The following is a 22,500-nucleotide window of genomic DNA, read 5'->3' on the forward strand; positions in this document are numbered from 1 at the left end:
CTCATTCCCTCCCTCCCCCAAATCAGGTTGCTTCTGCAGGGTGTACATCATCTGCTAGTAATCCACTTCTGGTGAAACTCCCAAAATGCAGCCTCACTGTTCACCTCCACTCATTTGTTCCTCTTTATTCTCATCTCTGGAATTAAGTTACTTATTATTTTCAATCCCATTCTTCTCTCTCAGGCTTCAAGGTAGATATTCACCGCCACATTAGGTCACCCCCATGTGTGTGAGCTTGTATCTAACTTGTTCAAGAACCCTGTTCTTCACCTTCCTTTAATCTCATTTCGCCCAAGAGCCCACAAAGGTTTATTTGTGTTTTGTTCGCCAAAAGGTCTGAGAGTTGTTTCTAGAGTGAAAATGTCTGTATAATTTGAATATGCTTGTCTGATAAAAATCCACTTGGAGAGTTTTCCACAAACGCGTTTTTATAGGGGTACCCTATAATTTCCCGTGAACGCATTTCGTTTCGTAAACGTTCCGAACGAACTTTATAAGTAATTAATTTTGACTCAAGCCCAATAGCTACACCCAAAAATGAGATATCATGCTAAAGCTTATTGTTGGCCAGATTCTATGAACTATTCTGTTTCTCAATTTGACTTCAAAAAAGTTGGATTAGCCTGATTTCAATGATTAACCCCAATTTTACTTCCTGGCACGTTTTATCATATTACATTTTTTGTGTATTTTTTCCAATCCTGAAGTTTTCAAGAGGATTATTTACAAAACAAATGTACTATTTTGAAGAACTATCATTCCCCTTTCCTATAAAAAACAATCACGCAAAACGGTTTATATTTTGCAGAGTAATGACTAAAAGAGTATATGTGGGGTTACTTGTAAAATATCGCAGTTTTCGAGATTACACAATTCTCAAGAAAGTGACTCATTGCAAAATATTATGTTTTATATTGATATAGTGTATATACTACCTCAATGTTATTTGCAAGTGGAAAAGTTCTTGGCTGAGTAGTATTGTTATGAATCTGGCAGCCATTTGCACACAAACAGACAGCAGTCCCTAAGCTTAGTTATTTCGATAAGTATGTGTTTATAGTTAGAATCCCTCCTTCTGTCTAATGGGAATTTCGTGTGTACGCTTCGAGTTATTTTTAGATCCTTGTGGAGGATCTCTAAGTCTTGCTCAAGTTGTTGTTCTTCATCTTCTTCTTGTGGACTTTTATGTTTCACAGCCTACAGTTTTCATCGAAACGTCCTGAAACTTGGCATATATATGTAAAAATACCCTGCGCAGATAGTAACCATCTCCGATTTTGAAAATTCCTCCTAGAAAAAAAGTTATGACGTCAAAATATCTCCGCTAATGGTAATCGCCTAAAAAATTATCTCCGAAACTAGGCAAGCTTTTTGAATTCTGTTTGCAGGAATCGGACAGGGCATTAGCAGAGATGAATTACCGCACATATGATACATCACTATGACGTCATATCAATTTTTATGACGTCATTACTATTTTTTTGACATTTTTTGTTTCACAACCCAGAGTTTTCATCGGATCTTCATGAAACTTAACATGTATATGCAGAAAGCCCACGCGCAGACAGTAACCATCTCCGATTTTTGAAATTCTTCCTAGAAAAAAAGTTGACGTCATAATATCGCCACTAATGGAAATCGCCAAAACCATTATCTCCGAAACTAGGCAAGCTGTTTGAATTTTGTTTGCAGGAATCAAGCCGGGCATTAGGACAAATAATTTATCGCAAACCGGATACATCACAATGACGTCACATTCGTTTTTATGACATCATCATTAAGAGGACGATGATTTTAGCTCATTTGAGATTGTGAACCTCCACCATCGAAGATCGGAGGTTATTGTTTTCACCCCTTTCTGTTTGTTTGTTTGTTTGTTTGTTTGTTCGTGAACAGTATTACGGAAAAACTCCTCGATGGATTTCGACGAAACTTGTTGGGGGGATTAGGTCTGGTCCAAGGATCATGCCATTAGATTTTGGACTTGTCCAAAATCCAATATGACCGCTATGGTGGCAATTTTGAAAAAAAATTTGAATTTTTTTTTTTGCATTTCTACATATTTTAAGTGATTTCCAACCCCCCCCCAAAAAAAATTGTTACAGAAAAAAACTTTTCTGCAACTTTTTTTTCAACAAAATTTCGATTTTTTTTTATTTTTTTTTTGCATTTCTACATGTTATAAGTGATTTCCAACAAAAAACATGCCAAATTATAATTGCGGCTGATTTTGGAACTTCAAGTGGATATACCCACGTAAAATCAATTTCTGTCTCAAGGAATGTTATGTTATGACGAATGAATTGAGTATGTAAAATTTAAAAGTAAAAGGGAAAGTTGCAAACTATAACTCTGTGAGCACTGTTGACGTCAAATTGAATGAATAGAATATCAGGTTCACTTGAGTGACCTAGCGGTATTGGCGGCGGAGGTTTTACACTCTACCGAGTGCTCTCCCTTGAGCTTAGTTAGGTTTTTGTGGAACCTGTGGAGATTTGTGGAAAACTGTCCAAGTGGATTTTTATCAGACCAGCATATTCGAATTCTACAGACATTTTCACTTGAGAAACAACTCTCAGACCTTTTGGCGAACAAAACACAAATAAACCTTTTTGGGCTCTTGGGCTAATTCTTCCCCATGCCAATTCTGTCTCCAAGTGTCCATCCATTGTCCCTCTCTCTCTACCTTGCTGTTGATGCGTTTCTGCCCTTTCCACTATGTTGTCCACCGAAGGTGAACAGCGGTTATGTTTTCATCCCTGTCTGTTTGTCTGTCGATATATTTGTCTGTTTGTCTGTGAGCAGGATGTCTCAAAAAGTTGGACACAGATTCGTACGAAATTTGGTGGACAGGTTTGATATGTGACAAGGAAGAATTGATTCAGTTTTGGTGAAGATCTGAATCCGGATCTGGATATGAGAATTTTTTGTAATTTCAAATATTCTTCACCATTGAGAGATGGGGCCAAAACCGATACATAGCATGATATCTCAAAATGTTGTGGACAAGTTGTGACAAAATGAGGTGGATGAGTTGGGTCAGTGACGAGAACAAGCCGATTCAATTGTTGTTTAGGTCCGGATCCAGATCCGACGAATCAGTGGGATACAAAATGTAAACTGTTCAGCCTGGCGGAGGCATGCTCTCTCCCGAGGGCCATACTAGTTCTGTTATGTTCTGTGTTCCCACTCTTCCATGATCCTTGACTTTGTATAAAAAAAAAGTTGGACCTGATCAAGTCTTGGAGAAGAGGAGGAACCATTGGAGGAAATGTGGGTTGAGAATCCAAAAGATTGGGCAAGGTCTGAAGTGTTGTGAAAGGGCATTGCTGAAACACCATGAGCACTGGTTTGTGGACCAATTTCAAATCAGCTGAAATAGTAGCAGTTGAAGCTGCTAGAGATTATGGAATGGTAGCAGTTGAGGCTGCCAGAGATTATGGAAAGAGCCTTGGTGGAAGGAGAGTAATTATATGCATAGTTGACTGAGAGACCCTCTTGCTGCTTCACGTTATCACAGTTGGGGAGCATAGAAGACGAATGCATGAAATCTCGTTGCTGTAAAGGAAAAATATTTCAGATCGATTTCCATAGGAATTGTGGTGGTGAAAATCATGCTGCAACGCTTTCCCTCTGGTCCACCAGCATCAGATGCCCATGATCCAACCTCACAGATTTCTCCCTCCAAACAGTCACCTCATCTTCAGGTGTCATGTGCCTCACATAAACCTTTCTTTTACGGGCTATTCTCGAAACAGTGTGCCCCCAGGGATCGGTATTACTCCTTGGAGTCAATCAACAAGGTTTATTGTAAGCACGAGCCAACTCAAAAAGCACAGGCAACAATCATGGCAGGCTGATCTCTCAGAGTGCTGTCCCATGTGCGCTTTTTTTTGCTCTGCCCTATGGATCCGGATGCATACTGGTACATCTTCAAAGACTAAAACAAAGCTGATTTAACACCAATGACTCATAACAATTTCAAGGATAAACAAGGCAAAATAGCAAAAGTAAACTTATTATTGTGTCTCACAGATCTCTCCCAACAAATAGTCACCTCATCCTGAGATATAATCTTTTTTTTCTTCTTCTTCTTCTTCTTCTTCCTCCTCTCTTCCCTTTTATAAGGGAAGGCCGAATGGTACCCAGCTTCTGGCCTGCCTTGAACACGATACTCCTCCACGTCCCTCTATCCTCAGTCAACTCTGCGCTTCAACAACCATCCCACCTTATTGATATTCCTCCTCAAACAATTTTCCCATTTCAGCCTTGGTCCACCTATTTTCCTCCGACCTCGTTCCCTCAATGTATCTGCATTCTTTACCATTCTCTCTTCCTCCGTCCCCATCAAGTGTCCAGCCCATTGAGCCAGCTTTTTACCAATCTCCCTGTCAAGCTCATCTGCATACCAATCTCCTCCCTCAGTTCATCCATCCTCCTTTTATCCACCCTCTTCACTCCTACAATCCTCCTGACCCAGTTGTTCTCACAGACCTGCAACCTCTGTTGTTGTTGTCTCTGTCAGCGCCACTATCTTCAGACCGTAACGGTGGGCTGGTGTTTAACAAAACACCAGAAATCTCCCTTTCTATTTCCTTGATATTTTTCTGTCTGCCATCAATCCTTCCACACTCCATCCTCCTCCACGCATTCACACCCACCTGTATTCTTCCCCATGCCAGTTCTGCACCTCCGTCTCCAAACTACCATCCCCGGTCTCTGCCCCCCCCCCGAGACAGTCAAACCTATTTACCTGCCTGATGTCCTTCCCCTCGAACCTGATATTAATTTCCTTTCTATGCTGACTGACATACATTACTTCATCAATCCATGTTCCTGGAATGCCTCCTTCCACTACCCTAGTATGCCACACTTATGAAAACAGCCAGATCATCCCTATACAACATCTTCCTTGGAATACCCTTCATTTTCACCCTCTTGCTTACCAACTCCATCACTATGATAAACATGAGTGGGCTGAGAGAGCTTCCCTGCCTCAACCTGATGTTCACACTGAACTCTTCTGACATCGCAGAACCAACCAAACTCTTCCCTTTGTTCCCTTGTACATCCCTTCCACCAATCTAACTTCTGCTTCTGGCACTCCCATCCATCTCAGTTTTGCCATCACCATCTCTTTCAGGACAGTGTCATTGACCTTCTCAAAATACACAAATCCCGATGCAACTTCACCTTGCATCTTCAGCCTCTTCTCCACTAACCGTCTCAGTGTGAATATCCTATTCATTGTCCCCTTACCATTTCTAAACCCTTGTTCTTCACCTATCTCCCTCTCCACACACTTCCTTATTCTCTCATCCAAAATCCTCTCCAGCACCTTCATGACATGACAAGAGCAAAATGCCTCTGTACCTCCCCAGATCCTTTACCCTTTCTCTTCCATATTGGCACAATTAGTCATATTGGCCCTTCTTCTGATCCCAACATAAAGTCCAACACCATCACTAGACTGCCAAAGTGGTCGAAGAAAAAAACAGGGAAGAGTTGAGTAAGTTCAGGATAAAATGTGAAAGGTTTCCATTAGAAAGATCATGTGTGAGGATAAGGTGGCTACTTGAAGAGAGAGATCTATGAGGTTGGAGTGGAGGCTTCTGGAGGTAACGTATTATGTAGTACTTCGCTGGATGAGGGGGAAGCGTCTTTGAGTTAGTGTTGTATACAATCAATTTTTGACACTGAAGGTGGTAATTTGGCCCACCTTACCTGTGCTCTGTCCATAGCTCATTAACCAATCCCTTTTCTTGTCTTTTGTGTACTTGAATCTCTTTCTTTTTTTTTTAATTGGCATCCCTTTACAAACCAACGTAATCCCATTCGATCTCTAGTCAGGGAATCTTTGCCAAGGTAAGACAATAAATTGTCTAATCTTCAAGCGATGCCCTGGATCTTTAACATTCAAAACTAAATTCAGATGTGACAGCTGCATTTGTGTCCCCATCTGAAGGACAGGTTGCTTTGTGCAATGCAGTGCTCCCCTCACCCCAACAAGTACTGCACCAAATGGGTGTTTTGTTCAAAGTTTACTCGGATAGAGAACAAATCGAGATGCAAACCTTTTAGGGTCAAGAATATTATCAACTGAGATATTGTGCCACAGTTGTGCTCCTTTTTAAGTCTTGAGTGAAATCTTAATTTATTCGCTGCTATTATCACGTGTTTGTTTTCCAGGCTACTGGAAGAAGACTTGAATGTAAGCTCTGATGAGAGTGAACAGGTATTTGGCATTAAAAGAGGATTAAAGCCAGTGTTCCCAGTCAGATTGAGTTCTTGTTCAGTAGATCTTACATGTGATGGAAATTTAATGGAAAAGGAGAGTTTAGACACAGGAGAGCATTTAGTCCATCATGGGAGTGAAATTGTACATATGCCATATCCCATATCCATATCCATTGCTTAACACTTCTCCCCACTGCAGGTAATGCTAAATTGTACAGCTATTTCCAATGTGGAAATTTATTCTTGGTACCAGCACATAATGGCCTTTTCTTTTCAAAAATTTTTTTCGAAGCTGAAGTGCTCACAACCAGCTTAAATCCCCAAATGCAGATGGGACAGGCTTGAAACCTGTAAAAATAATGGACTACATGCTCTGAGATGCAATAGCCCCTTCATCAGAATTATGGTTATTAGCCAATTTTGGTGTTTATGGAAGCATAAATACATCCTCCATAACATATCAAAAGTCCCAAGCAAGGGAAATTTTGGAACATTGTCAAAATGACCTGAATGTTGACCCTCGTAGTAGCTATTTCAGGTCAATTTTATAAGTTTGTGTGTCACGGTGCTTGACATTTTCTTCAAATATCTACTTTACATGTACATGTATGTTCAGCAATATTTGTCTGCAATCAGTGTGCAAATGCCAGTACAAAGGTTTGTATAAAATCACCAGCCCACCAGACAGCTAGATGTCTGTACAGAGCTGAATGTCACCTCCTCTGATGCTGAAGAGCTGAATCATCAGCTTCACTCAAAAATTGTCTGTTCTTCTCTCAAATACTGGAATAATTAAACATTGAAATAGTATTTTTAAATACGATGAAAAACATACTGTAGATACAATATAGTTCCTCAACAACTATAAAGAGCATCTTTATAGTTGTTGAGGAACTCTGGGAAGGGTTCAAAACAGCATAGCGCTTACCTTGTGTAGGTCTTATTGGGTTGCTTCATGCAGCTTCTTCGGCAAGAGGATTGTGGGAGGGGTCAATTGTGTGTGTGTGTGTGTGTGTGTGTGTGTGTGTGTGTGTGTGTGTGTGTGTGTGTGTGTGTGTGTGTGTGTGTGTGTGTGTGTGTGTGTGTGTGTGTGTGTGTATATATATATATATATATATATATATATATATATATATATATATATATATATATATATATATATATATATATATGTATGTATGTATGTATATATATATATATATATATGTATGTATGTATATATATATATATATGTATGTATGTATATATATATATATATATATATATATATATATATATATATATATATATATATATATATATATATATATATGTATGTATGTATATGTATGTATATATATATGTATGTATATGTATGTATATATATATATATGTATGTATATGTATGTATACATACATATATATATATATACATATATATATACATATATATATATATACATACATACATATATATATATATATATATATATATATATATATATATATATATATATATATATATATATATATGTATGTATATATATATATATATATGTGAAATTATCTCTGATGTGTATGATTCCAATTAAATATTTTTGGGTTAAACGTAACAAACAAATTTCGAGATTTTTAATGACATGTTTTTTTTCAAAAGTCAGGAAAGAAGATAGTACATTAAAATGTTATTGTTGAATGTTATGTTAAGTAAATTTGTTTGGCAGAATAAAGATGGACAAAGTCTGGAAAATTTAGATTTGATTAAATCCCTCGCTTATATCGAGCATTTATGGATGTATTATTTCCAATCGAAGCAGACATGAAAGCTAAGCAGCAAAGAATTGATGACACCAATTATACAACATTAACATGACAGACTCAATAGCAAAGTACTGCAAGGTATCATGACAGTCTACTGTAGTACCTCTGTGTAAACAATGTTTGGTGTCATGGCCTGGAACTCCAGGACTTTGTGGCACCACATTTTTTTTATTCTGAGTATGACCCACTCTTCATGTTGCAACATGGAGTTGTCCATGACAAAACACACCCTCTTCCAACCAAATCGCTGCTCCGTTGAGAGTTTGGCCTTGGAATTTGTGAATTGTCATAGCAAAGGCCACACGGATAGGGATTTGCCATCTTTGCCACTGAAATGGAGAAATCACTTTCTTCGATTGCATGCAGATTCTTGAAAGGAAAGCTTTTTTCCAGCCTGTTCACTTGCAGCAATCCTTCACTCCAGCACTCTGTTATTATGTATTTTATCCACAATTAATCTCGTGCCATTACAGAGGCCACATGAAGCGCTCAGGTTTCTAAGGAGCATGACAATCATTCCACTTTTAAGACCGTTTGCTTTCTGACAGTCTAGTTACATTCAGTGACTGCAGGTACTCGACTGTGGACCAGGTTTAATTTTCCTCATCAAACACCTTGTCAGCACTCTATAAAACAGACTTATTGGGGGAACATATCTGTCATTTCATTGTTTATATCATCTGCAGTGGAATTTTTTGATTATCTTTTGAAGTCAAATATGCTGGGTCATCCTTTATATGGGGAAGTGAGGAAAACCCATTATATCAAGGATTTCTTGGATGCCTTTTTGGTCTCATTGTTGGTTCACGAAAAAATATTTTCACAAAAAATATAATTGGTTCACGAAAAAATATTTTCAATACAAATATACTGAAACGCAAAAGAAACTTACCACTTGTTTGAAATGTAATAAAATTGTAACAGTTCAAAATAAAACAAACCAACAATTGCTAATTGAAACATTGGCATTTTATTGATGACATGTCAACTTTTTGACCAAGATACACCATCTCATGAGTTTGTTCTACAGTACAGAACAGCACAGGGTGCAATGTCAGTCCCCTTTCAATAGCGTGTGTGGCCACCATTGTTTTGGATACAGGCAGTGCATCGTCGGCGCATACTGCCTACCAGTCTTGGGATGGATTGCTGCTGCATTCTGTCCCACTCAGTCCTCAATGTCTGAAGCCATCTGACTTAGGACCATCTGCCTGTCCTGCCTTGCATTGGTGACTCCTGGCCTCCCTGATCGAGGCCTGTCATCTGCAGAGTTGTGGAGGGTGTCTCTGTCCACCAGGGCCGATATCGTCTGGTGTGAACAGCCAAGGCGACGTGCCACCTCACGGGAGCTCAATCCGCCTTGCAGTATGCCCAAGGCACACTGCCGTTGATCCCTTGACAATCGTAGCATGTTGATTGAAATTCCCATTTTGCACTGGCCTTTTTAAAGCCAATATCAAGACATCACGTGCAGCTCATTAAAATCATCCCGTACCCCTTGGCTAATCACTGACAGTCAAAACGGCTGTTCAACAGCTGTGCTATGAAGTGACCATTGAAGGTTAAAGTGACTATCCGTGAACGTTTTGTCTGACAGTGAGGACATTATTGTCCACAAATAAGTTCACACATTTACTACATGCAGTGTTATTGTTGATATTTGAAGGTTTAAAAGGTGGTAAGTTTCTTTTGCGTTTCAGTATATAAGTGACCACTATATTCGTTATTGTTGTGTGTCTCTGTCTGTCTGTCTGTCTGTCTGTCTGTCTGTCTGTTTGTCTGTCTGTCTGTCTGTCTGTCTGTTTGTCTGTCTGTCTGTCCCGAGCATAGCTCCGTGGGTTTTGATCCGATCCTGATGAAATTTTGGTGGGAGGTTTATATCATGATCTAGTTGTTTTCCTGAAAATGGGCGTGGTCCGCCCATTATGGGCGGAGCCACGCCCAAAAAACGTGTTTTTAGGGGGTAGCCGATTTCAATTTGCATCTTCTCCGAGGGGTTTTGTCGAATCTGGCAGGGGTTTCGGTATTTGGTTAGCCCAATGGCACCTGCATAGCCCCACGGAGCTCGATTTTTTTTTTTTTCATTTTCGGCCCAAGGTCAAGGTTACAAGGTCACGAACTTAGAAAATTGCGATTTTGACATAAAAAAATTTCTTCTCCGAGGGGTTTGTCAAATCTGGCAGGGGTTTCAGTATTTGGTTCACCCAATGGCACCTGCATAGCCCAACAGAGCTCGATTTTTTTTTTCATTTTCGTCCCAAGGTCAAGGCCACAAGGTCACGAACTTAGAAAATTGTGAATTGTGTTTTTAGGGGGTAGCCGATTTCAATTTGCATCTTCTCCTAGGGGGTTTGTCGAATCTGGCAGGGGTTTCAGTATTTAGTTAGCCCAATGGCACCTGCATAGCCCCACGGAGCTCGATTTTTTTTTTTTTTTTCATTTTCATCCCAAGGTCAAGGTCACAAGGTCACGAACTTAGAAAATTGCGATTTTCACATAAAAATCCATCTTCTCCGAGGGGGTTGTCGAATCTGGTAGGGGTTTCGGTATTTTGGTATCCCAATGGCACCTGCATAGCCCCACGGAGCTTGATTTTTCATTTTACTCCCAAGGTCAAGGTCACGAACTTAGAAAATTGCGATTTTGACATAAAAATCCATCTTGTCCGAGGGGGTTGTCGAATCTGGCAGGGGTTTCGGTATTTGGTGAGCCCAATGGCACCTGCATAGCCCCACGGAACTCGATTTTTCATTTTCGTCCCAAGGTCAAGGTCACAAGGTCATGAACTTAGAAAATTTCGAATTTTGACATAAAAATCAGACGATTGCCCAAACTTTGAGAGCTAGGATGACAATATTTTTTATTCATAATCTTGAGATCATTCCCCACCTAAAGTCTTGGAACCATTTTTCTCTATCTCGAACACCTTGCCCGTGGCGCCCCCTTCAAGTTTGTTTTTACGCTGATTTCATCAAAGTATGGATAATCCGAGGAGTGCGAAATGCCATATAGCCTATATGACGTTATATTGTTCCTGGAATGTTCCAGAGGAAGTTTTGCACCAAAGGTCATAATCCTTGACCTTTGACCTTTAAAGTTCACAAAGGTCAAATTTTCAAAGTTGTGGGAACCGAACCAGGTTTTCGACCTTCTTCGACGAACTAACTCCATTAAGCTATAGCACGTATCCTGTTTCCTTATTTTAATGTCCACAGCATTGTTTTGGGACCTTTAAAGGTTATGCAAAGGTCAAATTTTTTAAGTTGTTGAACAAAACCAGGTTTTCGACATTTTGCAGCTATTAGCCTGTCACTCGTACCACATCATGTTGATCATTTTTAGAACTTGGTCAAACATTATCACATTGTCTCATCTTTGACTTCTGAAACAATCTACATCATCAAATACCGCTCGTGAACAATCGTCGTCTTCAGACTTGTTCCTCATTACAATGGTCTTGACTACAGTGCTTTCAGAAAGTACTCACACCCCTCGACTTTTTCACATTTTGTTGTTACAGCCTGAATTTAAAATGGATTCAATTTAATTTAATTTTTGTTACCGAGCGACACAAAATACCCCATAATGACAGTGAAAACATGTTTTTAGTAATTTTTACAAATGAATTGAAAATGAAAAGCTCAAATGTCTTCCGTCAATAAGTATTCAACCCCCTGAATCAATACTTTGTAGAAGCACCTTTGGCAGTGATTACAGCTTCGACTCTTCTTGGGTATGTCTGTATCAGCTTTGCAGATCTGGATTTGGGGATTTTCTCCCATTGTTCCTTGCAGATTTGCTCAAGTTCTGTCAAGTTGAATGGGGAGCATCGGTGAACAGCAATATTCAAGTCTTTCCACAGATTCTCAATCAAATTCAATTATTGGCTTTGGCTGAGCCACTCAAGGACTTTTCATGCCTTTGTATTGAAGCCACTCCAGCATTGCTTTGGCTGTATGCTTGGCACCATTGTACTGTTGGAATGTAAATCTTTGCCGCAGTCTAAAGTCTTTTGCATTCTGAAGCAGTTTCTCCTTAAGGATTTGGCTGTATTTGGTTCTATTCATTGTTCCCTCTATATTCCAGTCCCTGCCACTGAAAAGCATCCCCATAGCATGATGCTGCCACCACAATGCTTCATTGTAGGGATGGTGCTAGATGGGTGATAAGCTGTGATCGGTTTCCACAGGATGTAGCATTTTGCATTCAGGCCAAAGAGTTCAATTTTCGTCTAATCAGACCACAGAAACTTTTGCCTCATGCTCTCAGTCTATCACGTGCCATTTTACAAACTTGAGGCATGTTATCATGTTTCTTTTTTCTCAGGAGTGTCTTCCGTCTTGTCTCTCTCCCATAAAGCCTAGATTTGTGAAGCACTGCAGAGATTCTTGTCCTTCTGGCATGTTCTCCCTTCTCTACCAAGGAACTCTGTAGTTCTGTCAGAGTGGTCTTTGGTTTCTTGGTCACTTCCATGACCAAGGTCCTTGCCCTGTTGCTCAGTTTGATGAGATGGCCAGCTCTAGGAATTGTCTGGGTAGTTCCATATTTTTTTCCATTTCCTAATGATGGAGCTCACTGTGCTCTTGGGAACTTTCAACACTCTAGAAATTGTTTTATACCCTTCCCCAGATCTATGCCTCCTCACAATTATAATCTCGGAGTTCTACGGACAGTTCCTTGGACTTCATGGTGGAGTTTTTGCTCTGACATCCACTGCCAACTGTGGAACCTCATGTAGAAAGGTGTGTTTATAAATCATGTCCAATCAATTGAATTCGCCACAGGTGGACTCCAATCAAGTTGTAGAGACATCTCAAGGATGATCAAAGGAAATTGGATGCACCTGAGCTCAATTTGGAGTGTTATAGCAGAGGTGTTGAATACTTATTGTTTTTTGCAAGACATTTCAGATTTTTGTTATTAATTGATTTGTAAAAATTTCTACAAACCCGTTTTCACTTTGTCATTATGGGGTATTTTGTATAGATCGGTGACAAAAAAAAATTTCATTCACTTTAAATTCAGGCTGTAACCCAACAAAATGTGAAAAAGTCGAGGGGGTGTGAATACTTTCTGAAGGCACTGTACGTCCATTGGAAGTCGATTGAGATCTGTGTTTTCCACAGTCGGTATGCTGCCATTGACAAGTTGCAGAAGCCACTCATCATTGCTCTTTAATGCAACATCATTACTATTCTTTAGTACTCTGTTTTCAACCAGTGAAGTTCTTGAATTGGCTCCAAAGAGGACATTTTTTTTTTCATTGAAGCCCTCACAACTTGCGCTCTTGAACTTAGTTTTTTTGAATCAAGATATTCTTTGTATTATTAATTAATTTTCTGCAATTAGTAGAATTTGTTTTTCACTTGGAAGTTGTGGGTTACAGTGTGTATATAAAGGTGGAAAAAGACTTATTTAATGCAATTTAATTCCAGGCTATATAGCAGCAAAAGGTGAACATTTTGAAAGGTGGTGTATACTTTCTGTAGGCACTGTGCATGTCTCTGGTACTGATGACACATGTGGAGTCCAACTGAGGCTACAGAGTGTGCACCAATTGTTTCCAAGCTGAGAATAAATCCGTTGAAGCATATCAAAAATTATATGGAAATTTCCCTGATTTTGGGGGGTTTTTTTTCCAAATCTGTCCAAAGCTATAATATAAACAAAAAAGGTGCTTACACTAACTTCAGTCAATCAATCAATCAATCAATCAACATCGAGTCAGGTTGTTATTGACCAGTCACCTGGATACTCTTTCTGTAAAATGCATTTTTGGGGTGTCAGTGCCATTTAACATGTGGGTAAATGGGAAAACATTGATTCAACAATTTCAGCTACCAGAAACACCCGCTCCCTTTGGGAACATTGGCAGGCTGTTCACCTGCTCCCCCTTCACGGGAGAGGGGGGGTGGGTGCGGGGAATGGGTGAAGGCCACCCTGGGTCCTACTAACATGTATGCAAAATTTGGTGGAGATCGGGCAAAAATCGTGCTGTCTCACCCCCTCCACTCACAAGGGAGGGGTGGGGATTTTTTTCCTTTGTGCCTATGACCTGCCCCTGGGTACTACTAAGACGTATGCAAAATTTGGTGTTGGTCAGCCCAACCCTGTTTTTTTTTTTCTCTGTTTTTCAGATATGTGAACATACACATATAAAGAGAATTGCCTTATTTAATTTCGTAGGATTTCCCGAATTTTTATCACTTGGGTCTTTTGATGTGTTATTGAAGTCCCTTCAGTATAATAAAAGCGGCTGGCATTATTTCAGTTGCAATTTTCTTCAATTCGACCCCTAAACGTCCAGGACTCAAAATGGAATTGTTGGAGTAGTTCTGATTTCTTTTTTCCATTCCCAGGCAGAGACATCTATGCGAGTGGTGAGGTTGGATGCTAGCCCTGGCATTGGAGAGGGATGTAGGGGAATGCATGCTTTGCCTACCTTTGTGCACGAGGTGGCCAAAAAGGAAGAAAATGACTTACCATCAGCTGCTATGTCTTCTGGTTATGAAGAAAAGACATCACAAATGAGAACGAGCAACAACATAAGGACTTTAAATGAAATTTCTCAAAACCGGCTAAAGAGAGATTGTGATGAAACACCTCCTTGCCACAAGAAGCCGCGACTTGCAGAAACACCTGACGATGGCAGCCCGGATTTCAAGGTTAATGGGGATTGGCGGCAGGGTGGATTTGAACCATCTCCTTATTATGGCTTGCATTCTCCTGCTGATGCTGAGCAAGTGATGGAGGATAATTTCGAAGCTTCACATAGATTCAAAAAAATGGGCTTTGGTAGACAGCATAATGTTGATGCTCCTAGCATGGCCAGGCAACTTACTGATGAGCAACGAGAGTTCTTGGCTGCAAGTAAATCATCAGCTTGCAACGATGGACCATCATCAAGTCCTTCAGAAGTTGACATTGATACAAAGGTGCTTTTGGCACATGACTTAGGACTCAATAATGAATTTTCTGAATTTGAAAAGGCAGAAATAGTGTGCACAGACAGGAGTTATAACAGAACATCATCATGTTTAGAAAGTAACTGTTTGACGCTCATTTCTCCTTCAGAACGAGCATTGCATTCACAGACAAATTCTGTTTCACAGACGTGTTTATCGCGGAAAGAAAATTGGCTACGATCGTTGGCTTGCCAGCAAGCAAAGAAAGATGGTGTCCGGTTGTTAGATCCTCAAACCTCATCGCTGGTTCTGGAAGCCACAAGTCATTTTGAAAATGGGCCCTTTGTGAAGTCAAGAACAGCTTCTCTTTCTTTAACTTCAGAGAAGAAGGCATTGAGTGACCAAATGCGATGCAAGCAAAAGTGCTCATTAACTTTTGAGGGTTTCATGACTTCAGAGGCATACAAGCCTGATAGGCCAGAAGGACCTGCACAGTTGGAGAGTGTCATTCAACCTGCTTCCCTTATGGTGCGAATTCCTCTTCGACTGCTGCACCGGGTACCCGTTGGAGTGGAAAATAGAGCCAAGATCGAGCAGCTAGGTAAGGTAAGATGTGGGGAAAGACTCAACATTAAGAAAAATTAATCAGGAAAATTGTGATTTTATCTTCCTTCTATCCCCACTCACCATTATCCTTGTGCTGCTAGCATTAGGGCCCTGTCACACCTTGACGTTTTAGCCAGCGTATGGCAACGTATCAAAATGTATGTAAAACGCTGGCAGACGCTGAACTATTGATTGAATAGTTGAATATTTAATAGTTTTTTTTTCAGTTTTGGGCGTATTCATAACAAGTTGGACGTATGCATAACGTATTAGTAACGTACACAGAACGTTTCGATAACTTATAGATACCTTGTACCAACGAATGCTTAGCGTGTTGTCGGCGTTCACAACCTATGCCCAACGATAGTCTAACTTATGCATAGCGCGGCAGCGTATCGCCGACGATCAAGTGGCGTAACCTATTAATAGGCGACCGCTCAACGATTTAAATCATAACCGCACTAGAAATCGAAGTGTCAACATCACCGTCATGCCGAAGAAAAAAACAAACAAAAAAAACCATGGAGTCTGGAACACTGATGGGTTCCTGCTGTGAAGCCCATTTTTATATACCAATTCCCCTAAACCCTGCCAATACGCCATTATACGGTAGCTGTAAGTTAGAAACACGTTCAGTAAGTTCTGTGGTCATCCGGAAGACGTCAAATACGTCTACATATGTCAATATGCGTTGGAGATGCATTACACATAGGTTCAAAGCACGTTACTCATAGGTTTGAAATAAGTTTTGGGTACGCTAAACATTACCTCGACGTGTTTCGACTTATGAGTAACTTACAAGTAACGTGTGTCGACGTGTGTCATCGATCGCATAACGTGCCTACAACTTATGGCCAGTGTATGCGGAACGTGTGAGTCATACGCTGGCATATGTCGAAAAATTTGGAGCATGCTTAAAATTTGTCGACGAGCTCGGCGTACTACGACGTATGCCAGCGTGCTTCAGCGTGCTCTTAATGTATACAAAACTTACCCATAACGTATTCGACAAATTTTTCATACGTCGGTATACGCTGGCTAAATCGTCAAGGTGTGACAGGGCCCTTACATACTGTTGTAATTTTTTTTTTAATTTGCTTGACAGAGAAGAAATGAAGGGGTAGTTGAGAGGGGGGGGGGGGGAGGAGGAAACCAAAAAAACAATCAAAAACTGAAATTATAGTATAACAAAACCCTTGGTCGGGAATTTCAAAGGGAAGCTAAACTCGTAACCCAAAAACTTAATTGCTTTAACTTCTGGTTTCAGGTCTGAGTGTGTTAGACGTTGGCTCTTGCATGCCTCCTTTTAATTCATTAACGCTAAGGTTTCCGGACCAGATCCATCATGACGTCCTTCTGTTATTCTTTCATCCCAGTGTTGTTGGTTGTGTTTTCATCCATTTTTCTATGTTTATCCATCCCTTTTGTGGTGTAATTTCAATTTTGTGTCCTTGTGAGTGTCTGAACCACTTGCCAGGTCTCACGTAGTGGGCTTGCCAATTCTGTCTCTGCTCTGATTGTGCGTGCCTGGTTCTGCTTTCTTTATCCGAAGTGTCCTTTTTCGCACTTCTCAACTTTATCTAATTTCCCCGTCCTCACTTAAAAAAATGTAATAAAGTTTTTATTTTTATTTTCATTCCAAAAAAAAAAAAATCACAAGCTCATTCTGCCTGTTTTTTCCTTTCTTCGTTCATTCTTTATCTCTTCCTTTCCCAATACCTCCTAATTGAACTAACATTCCTCTTCATTGAATTAATTTGCCTGTTGCTTTAAAACCTTTAAATAGCATTTAAAGATGCTTAATTTGCCTTATTTCTCCATTAGAAACACCCTACCTGTTGTTCCTCATCACGATCGATTCCTCCTCCTCTTTGTGGTGAAAAATAACTTAATTTCCACAAGTTGGATCAGCATACCAAAGGAGAATCTTTCATTTTGTATATACGGAGGAAGGACATTGAATGATTCACTGAAACATTTGAATGGACTTCACTGAATCAGAAGCCCAAAGCAATTCCTCTTATACACAACTTGACATTCCAAAGAATGGGAGGGGAGACTTTTGGCAACTCAAGTACAGGGTTAGTTGATAAGAATTAGGCAAAATAACTCAAACGGCAATATGTGTCCACTGGGTGAAAGAGAGAATGACATAATCATGGCAAAAGTTTCAGTGTTATCAACCAGGTCACCCTGTTTCATCCGAAGACATTCCTTCTATCTATATGTAGGTCAAAAGACTCTTGGGTAAAGGAAAACATAACTGACAGCCAATTTGACTACAGCATAAAATTAAATTTATAAAGTACCAGCAACAATTATAATTGAGAGTCTATGAATATAATTATTTTTCTTCCACATCTTCTTCACAAGGTTTCCTTCCAAAACCTATCTAACTCACAAATGCTTGGTCCATCGAGCAGCACGAATTTCCTCCGTGCCTTCAACAACTCATCACTCCACCTACCCTGTCACATGCAACTACTTTTATAGTCTGCTTTTGGCACCTGAGAAGGTGAAACAGTCTCTGTCAACTCTCAATTCTTGATTCTGCAGCTGACCCGGACGGCCTCAGCACTCGTGTAATAAAAACCTACTCTGCTGCTCTTGCACATCCAGTTTTTGCACAGTTCACCCTATAATTTGCACAAGGTAATCTTCCATCTGCTTGGAAGTCAGCCAACAACACTACATTCCATAAACATGGCACAAAAATGGATCTCCTTAACTACAGACCTATCAGCTTACTTTCAATCACCAAGGCCATTTAATCCATCACTGCAGTCAACATCAAATCCTTCCGTTTCTCCAATGGCCTGATCTCAGTTCAGATTCAGACCCAGTCACTTCACCATGGAAATGCTGCTTCTGCTTTCCCAATAATGGAAAGAGGCTCTCAAACTCAGACATGAGATCAAGGCCGTCTCTCTAGACATATCTCGAGCATTAAGTACAGTCGAGCAGCCCTCCTTGCTCTCCAGACTTTCTGCCTAAGGCATCCAAGGCCAACTCCACTCTTGGGTTACTGACTTCCTCCACTCTTGGGTTACTGACTTCCTCCACTCTTGTAACCAATGTGTGACTTTCAATGGGATCCTGTCATCTTTTCTCTGTCAAGGCTGTATTGCCCCAAGGTAGTGTCTTGGGCCCAGTCCTATTCCTAATCTTTATCAGTGACCTATCTGATTCTCTGGAAAATCCTCTTTATCTCTTTATCTCTTTGCTGATGACTTTACCCTTTGCCTAAACATCGCTCATCCCTCAGATAGGCAGGCAGGAGCCTCTTCCTTCTTTGCAGACCTTGATAGAATCAGGAGCCTCTTCCTTTGCAGACCTTGATAGAATCAGGAGCCGGTCCACCACTTGGAATATGTCTTTCAATCCTGACATATGGGTCATTCTCAAAATATCGTATACTATATTTCCATCTGCGGTTTTCGTGCGCGACAAGGTATCTCCAATCAATATCAAATATCACACATGGGGGAGACTCACCCCCAACATGGTCTTGCCAACATTCTGAGAGCTGGACTCTGGCCTATTCCTGATATACAGGAGAACGCTCTTGGACCCATCTTAAAGTTGTGTCACTGGTGTTCCGGATACTTTGATCGGGGTGGGGGAGGAGACGGACAGACAACCAACGATCAGTTTGAAATAAGCGTTACTGATTAGAAAGATCCTTAGGTGTCCTAGGTATGGATGAGGATGATATTGAGGATGTTGATGATGCGGATTATCCTTTGTACAATTTAGAGCTCCTGACGTGATCGTGCCTGACAGACTGCTATGGCATTAAGTGGAGAAGTCCCGATACTACATGCCATGGCAAGCCACTAAATTGATTTAACTGTTGTGTGAGCAGACCGGGTCCTCCTCCAAATCCCCACAGAGCGGGGGTCAGGTTCATTGAATATTTTTTGAGCATATCACGTGAAAAGTGGTAGTAATTGAAGTGGTGTGATTGTGTAACACCAGTGACCAGAAAGAAAATTGCTCTTTTGATTGTGAAAGAAAATTGTGATTGTAACACCAGTGACCAATGACAAACCATATCAATCAAATATATCATCTCTTTTATGAAGAATGCCAACAAATGCCAAACATATTTAATTCACTGAAAGATGGCAAAAGGGGGACTTGGGACCACTTAAATGAGATGCGAGTGTCTGATGAGCCCGTGTATGGGTTCACGCATATAGACAGTTACCCTAATACAATTCCAATGCTTCCTCTATTGCCGACCAGGAATTGTGAACCTTGGTGAATCTCATACTGACCCATTTGGGCTTTGGCACCAGAGACAGAATTTCATCATGAGAGTTCATCTCAAATTCATCCCGCAAACTCGGCCATTGGAATTTGTGTTTTTTTTCCCCCCAAAATAGCCATATATTTGACCTGAACGCTCTCTCCGTTAGTTGACAAAATATTTCCAGGATATGGTTTAGCATCGTACACTGACACTATACCTCCCCACTTAATTACTGCCAACCACATCTGGCCTATACTCAGTCATGGATGAGTGCTCATGGTGGCCTCCTCTCGTACGGAGAGAACTTCACCTGGTGTACATGTCAATTGACCGATATCAGCATCGTTGGTTTGCACATCAAACTGAAATGTCTTGGGTCATAGCAAGGGCAGTACAACTGATGTCACGATAATGGATGGCTTCTTTGTTCACTGAGCCAATTTCCTGGAGCTGCATTGTGTTGTGCCATTGATGGGAGGTATTTCAAGATGATTGAACTTGCTGGTTTCCGCAAGGACCTCCTCCTGCCTGATGGAAACAGTTTGATTGATGATTGCATGCGTTCTCAAGTGCGAAACAGCACTTCTGCAGTTGGAATGTCCAAAGTTTGACCCGACGATCCGCTGTTCGGTTGAGATCCCCCATGCCATCTGGTGCACTCTTGCCATGGCTTGCTTCAAGGAAGTGTCAGGCAATCGAGTCAAATCCAAATTCAAACGTCTTGGTCGTCAGTTAGTAGAAATTACCCTTCTGGCAATATTGGCTGGTCGGTCCGTCACTGAATGCGTGAAGTGAGCGGACCTTTTGGAAATCTGCTAACATCACTGCCCTGCATAAAAAAGGTGCAAAAACAGATCCCTGCAACTATAGACCAATCAGCCTTCTCCCAATCATCAGCAAGGTTATGGAATCCATAATCGGTTCAGACATGAAATCCTTCCTCTTCTCCAATGGCTTGATTTCCAATCATCAATTTGATTTCAGACCAGGTCACTCTACCCTGGATATGCTGCTTCTGCTCTCCCATCAATGGATGGAGGTCCTCAATGCCAGACAGGAAATCCGAGCCGTATCCCTGGACATATCACGTGCTTTTGACACAGTCTGGCACCCTGCACTACTCACCAAACTCTCTTCCCATGGTATTCAAGGCCATCTCCACTCATGGCTTGCAGACTTCCTCTCATGTCGCAGTCAATGTGTGGCCCTAAATGGAGTTCTTTCATCCCCTCTTCCTGTGCAGGCTGGAGTTCCTCAAGGTAGCGTTCTGGGCGCTGTTCTTTTTCTGGTTTTCATCAATGATCTCTCCGACTCTCTGGAAAATCCTCTATTTCTCTTTGCCGACGACTCCACCCTCTGCCGTACCATCTGTCATCCCTCAGACCGGCAAGCAGCAGCTTCTTCGCTCACTGCAGATCTGGATACTGGTCCAACACGTGGAACATGTCTTTCAATCCAGACAAATCTCACACTCACTATGTCTCTTCGAAAGGACCGTTTAGAACCCCCCCCCCATCCACTTTCTCATCAATCCTCTGGAAGAAGTCTTTTCTTTCAAGCTTCTGGGTCTCACTATCTGCCATGACCTTTCCTGGGAAAGTCACATTTCCAACCTCGCCTCAAAAGCCAGTCGCCGACTGGGAATCCTCCGTCGTGCAAAGTCCTTCCTCGGCCCTCTTGAGCTCCTGACCACTTACAAAGCTTTTGTCCGTAGTCTGATGGAGTACTGCTCTCCCCTATGGGCTGGTGCTCCTGCCTCCCACCTTTCTCGGCTTCACGCTGTCGAAACCAGGGCATTTAAGATCATCGGCATCTCCCGCAATGAAGCTGAGTCTTTGGGCCTCTCACTCAATCACCGCAGGTTGGTCGGTGGTCTTTCTGTCTTCTACCGACTCCTCTCCAGCCTTGCCCCACTGCTCTCTCTACGATTTGTCCCCACCACATTTCCACAGGGCGCTCAAGGTCCGCCAACAACCCCCTTCTGGTAAAACTACCAAAATCACGAATCACTACTCATCTTCACTCTTTCATTCCTCTTTTTTCCCGCCTTTGGAATAAACTTCCTCACTCTATTTTTTCCCATTCTTCCCTCCAGGCTTTCAAAACAGCTGTTCTCCACCACCTCTTATCTTCCCCCTTCCAAATCCTCGATCTTTTCTACCCCCGATAATCCACCCAAGCCCACTTCCTTCAATTCCCCTGCTTTCCTTCCTGAAAGTCCCTGTAATGTCCATCTTCTCTTCGCCATGTTCCCCGTCCCATCCCCATCCCTCTCCCTTCCACAGTTCACCTACTGTGTCTGTTCCCCACTGTTTTCTCCCTTCCACTCCCGCCCCTCTTGTCTCATGCCCCCTTGCTGTGAATTGTGTGTTAGCTCTCATACAAGCCACGACAAGGAAAACAAAAAAAAAAAAAAAAAATCGAGTCAAATCCAAATTCAAACGTTTTGGTCGTCAGTTAGTAGAAATTACCCTTCTGGCAATATTGGCTGGTCGGTCCGTCACTGAATGCGTGAAGTGAGCGGACCTCTGCATGATCCCTTATAATCGTCTTGCAAACTGGTGTCAGATGTGCCCAGGTAGCTGGTGGGTCATGTTGGATACGAGGCGATTATTGAACAGAATGGTATCACCTCATCCTTCAGATACAGCACACCAATGTATGAACTCATCTGTTGATGCGATCTTCCAAAATGGA

General features: G+C 41.2%; 2 protein-coding genes across 2 annotated transcripts in view; one reads left to right on the forward strand and one right to left on the reverse strand.

Annotated features, from left to right (window-relative positions):
• LOC147024728 (uncharacterized) overlaps positions 1-15,655 on the forward strand; it is a 28,230-nt gene extending 12,575 nt beyond the window's left edge. The window contains exons 3-6 of the mRNA XM_085887042.1: positions 6,190-6,235; positions 14,397-14,972; positions 15,150-15,548; positions 15,650-15,655. Of these exons, the coding sequence (XP_085743168.1) occupies positions 6,190-6,235; positions 14,397-14,972; positions 15,150-15,548; positions 15,650-15,655 (1,027 nt within the window). The remainder of the gene's footprint in view (positions 1-6,189; positions 6,236-14,396; positions 14,973-15,149; positions 15,549-15,649) is intronic.
• A 3,154-nt stretch (positions 15,656-18,809) lies between these two features.
• LOC147024729 (uncharacterized) overlaps positions 18,810-22,500 on the reverse strand; it is a 74,378-nt gene continuing 70,687 nt past the window's right edge. Inside the window, exon 6 of the mRNA XM_085887043.1 lies at positions 18,810-18,931. Within this exon, the coding sequence (XP_085743169.1) occupies positions 18,810-18,931 (122 nt within the window). The remainder of the gene's footprint in view (positions 18,932-22,500) is intronic.

The sequence above is a fragment of the Eptatretus burgeri genome, chromosome 6 (genome assembly GCF_056783735.1).
Source record: "Eptatretus burgeri isolate ZD-2024b chromosome 6, Ebu_testis_v1, whole genome shotgun sequence".
In the NCBI taxonomy this organism is placed as follows: domain Eukaryota; kingdom Metazoa; phylum Chordata; class Myxini; order Myxiniformes; family Myxinidae; genus Eptatretus; species Eptatretus burgeri.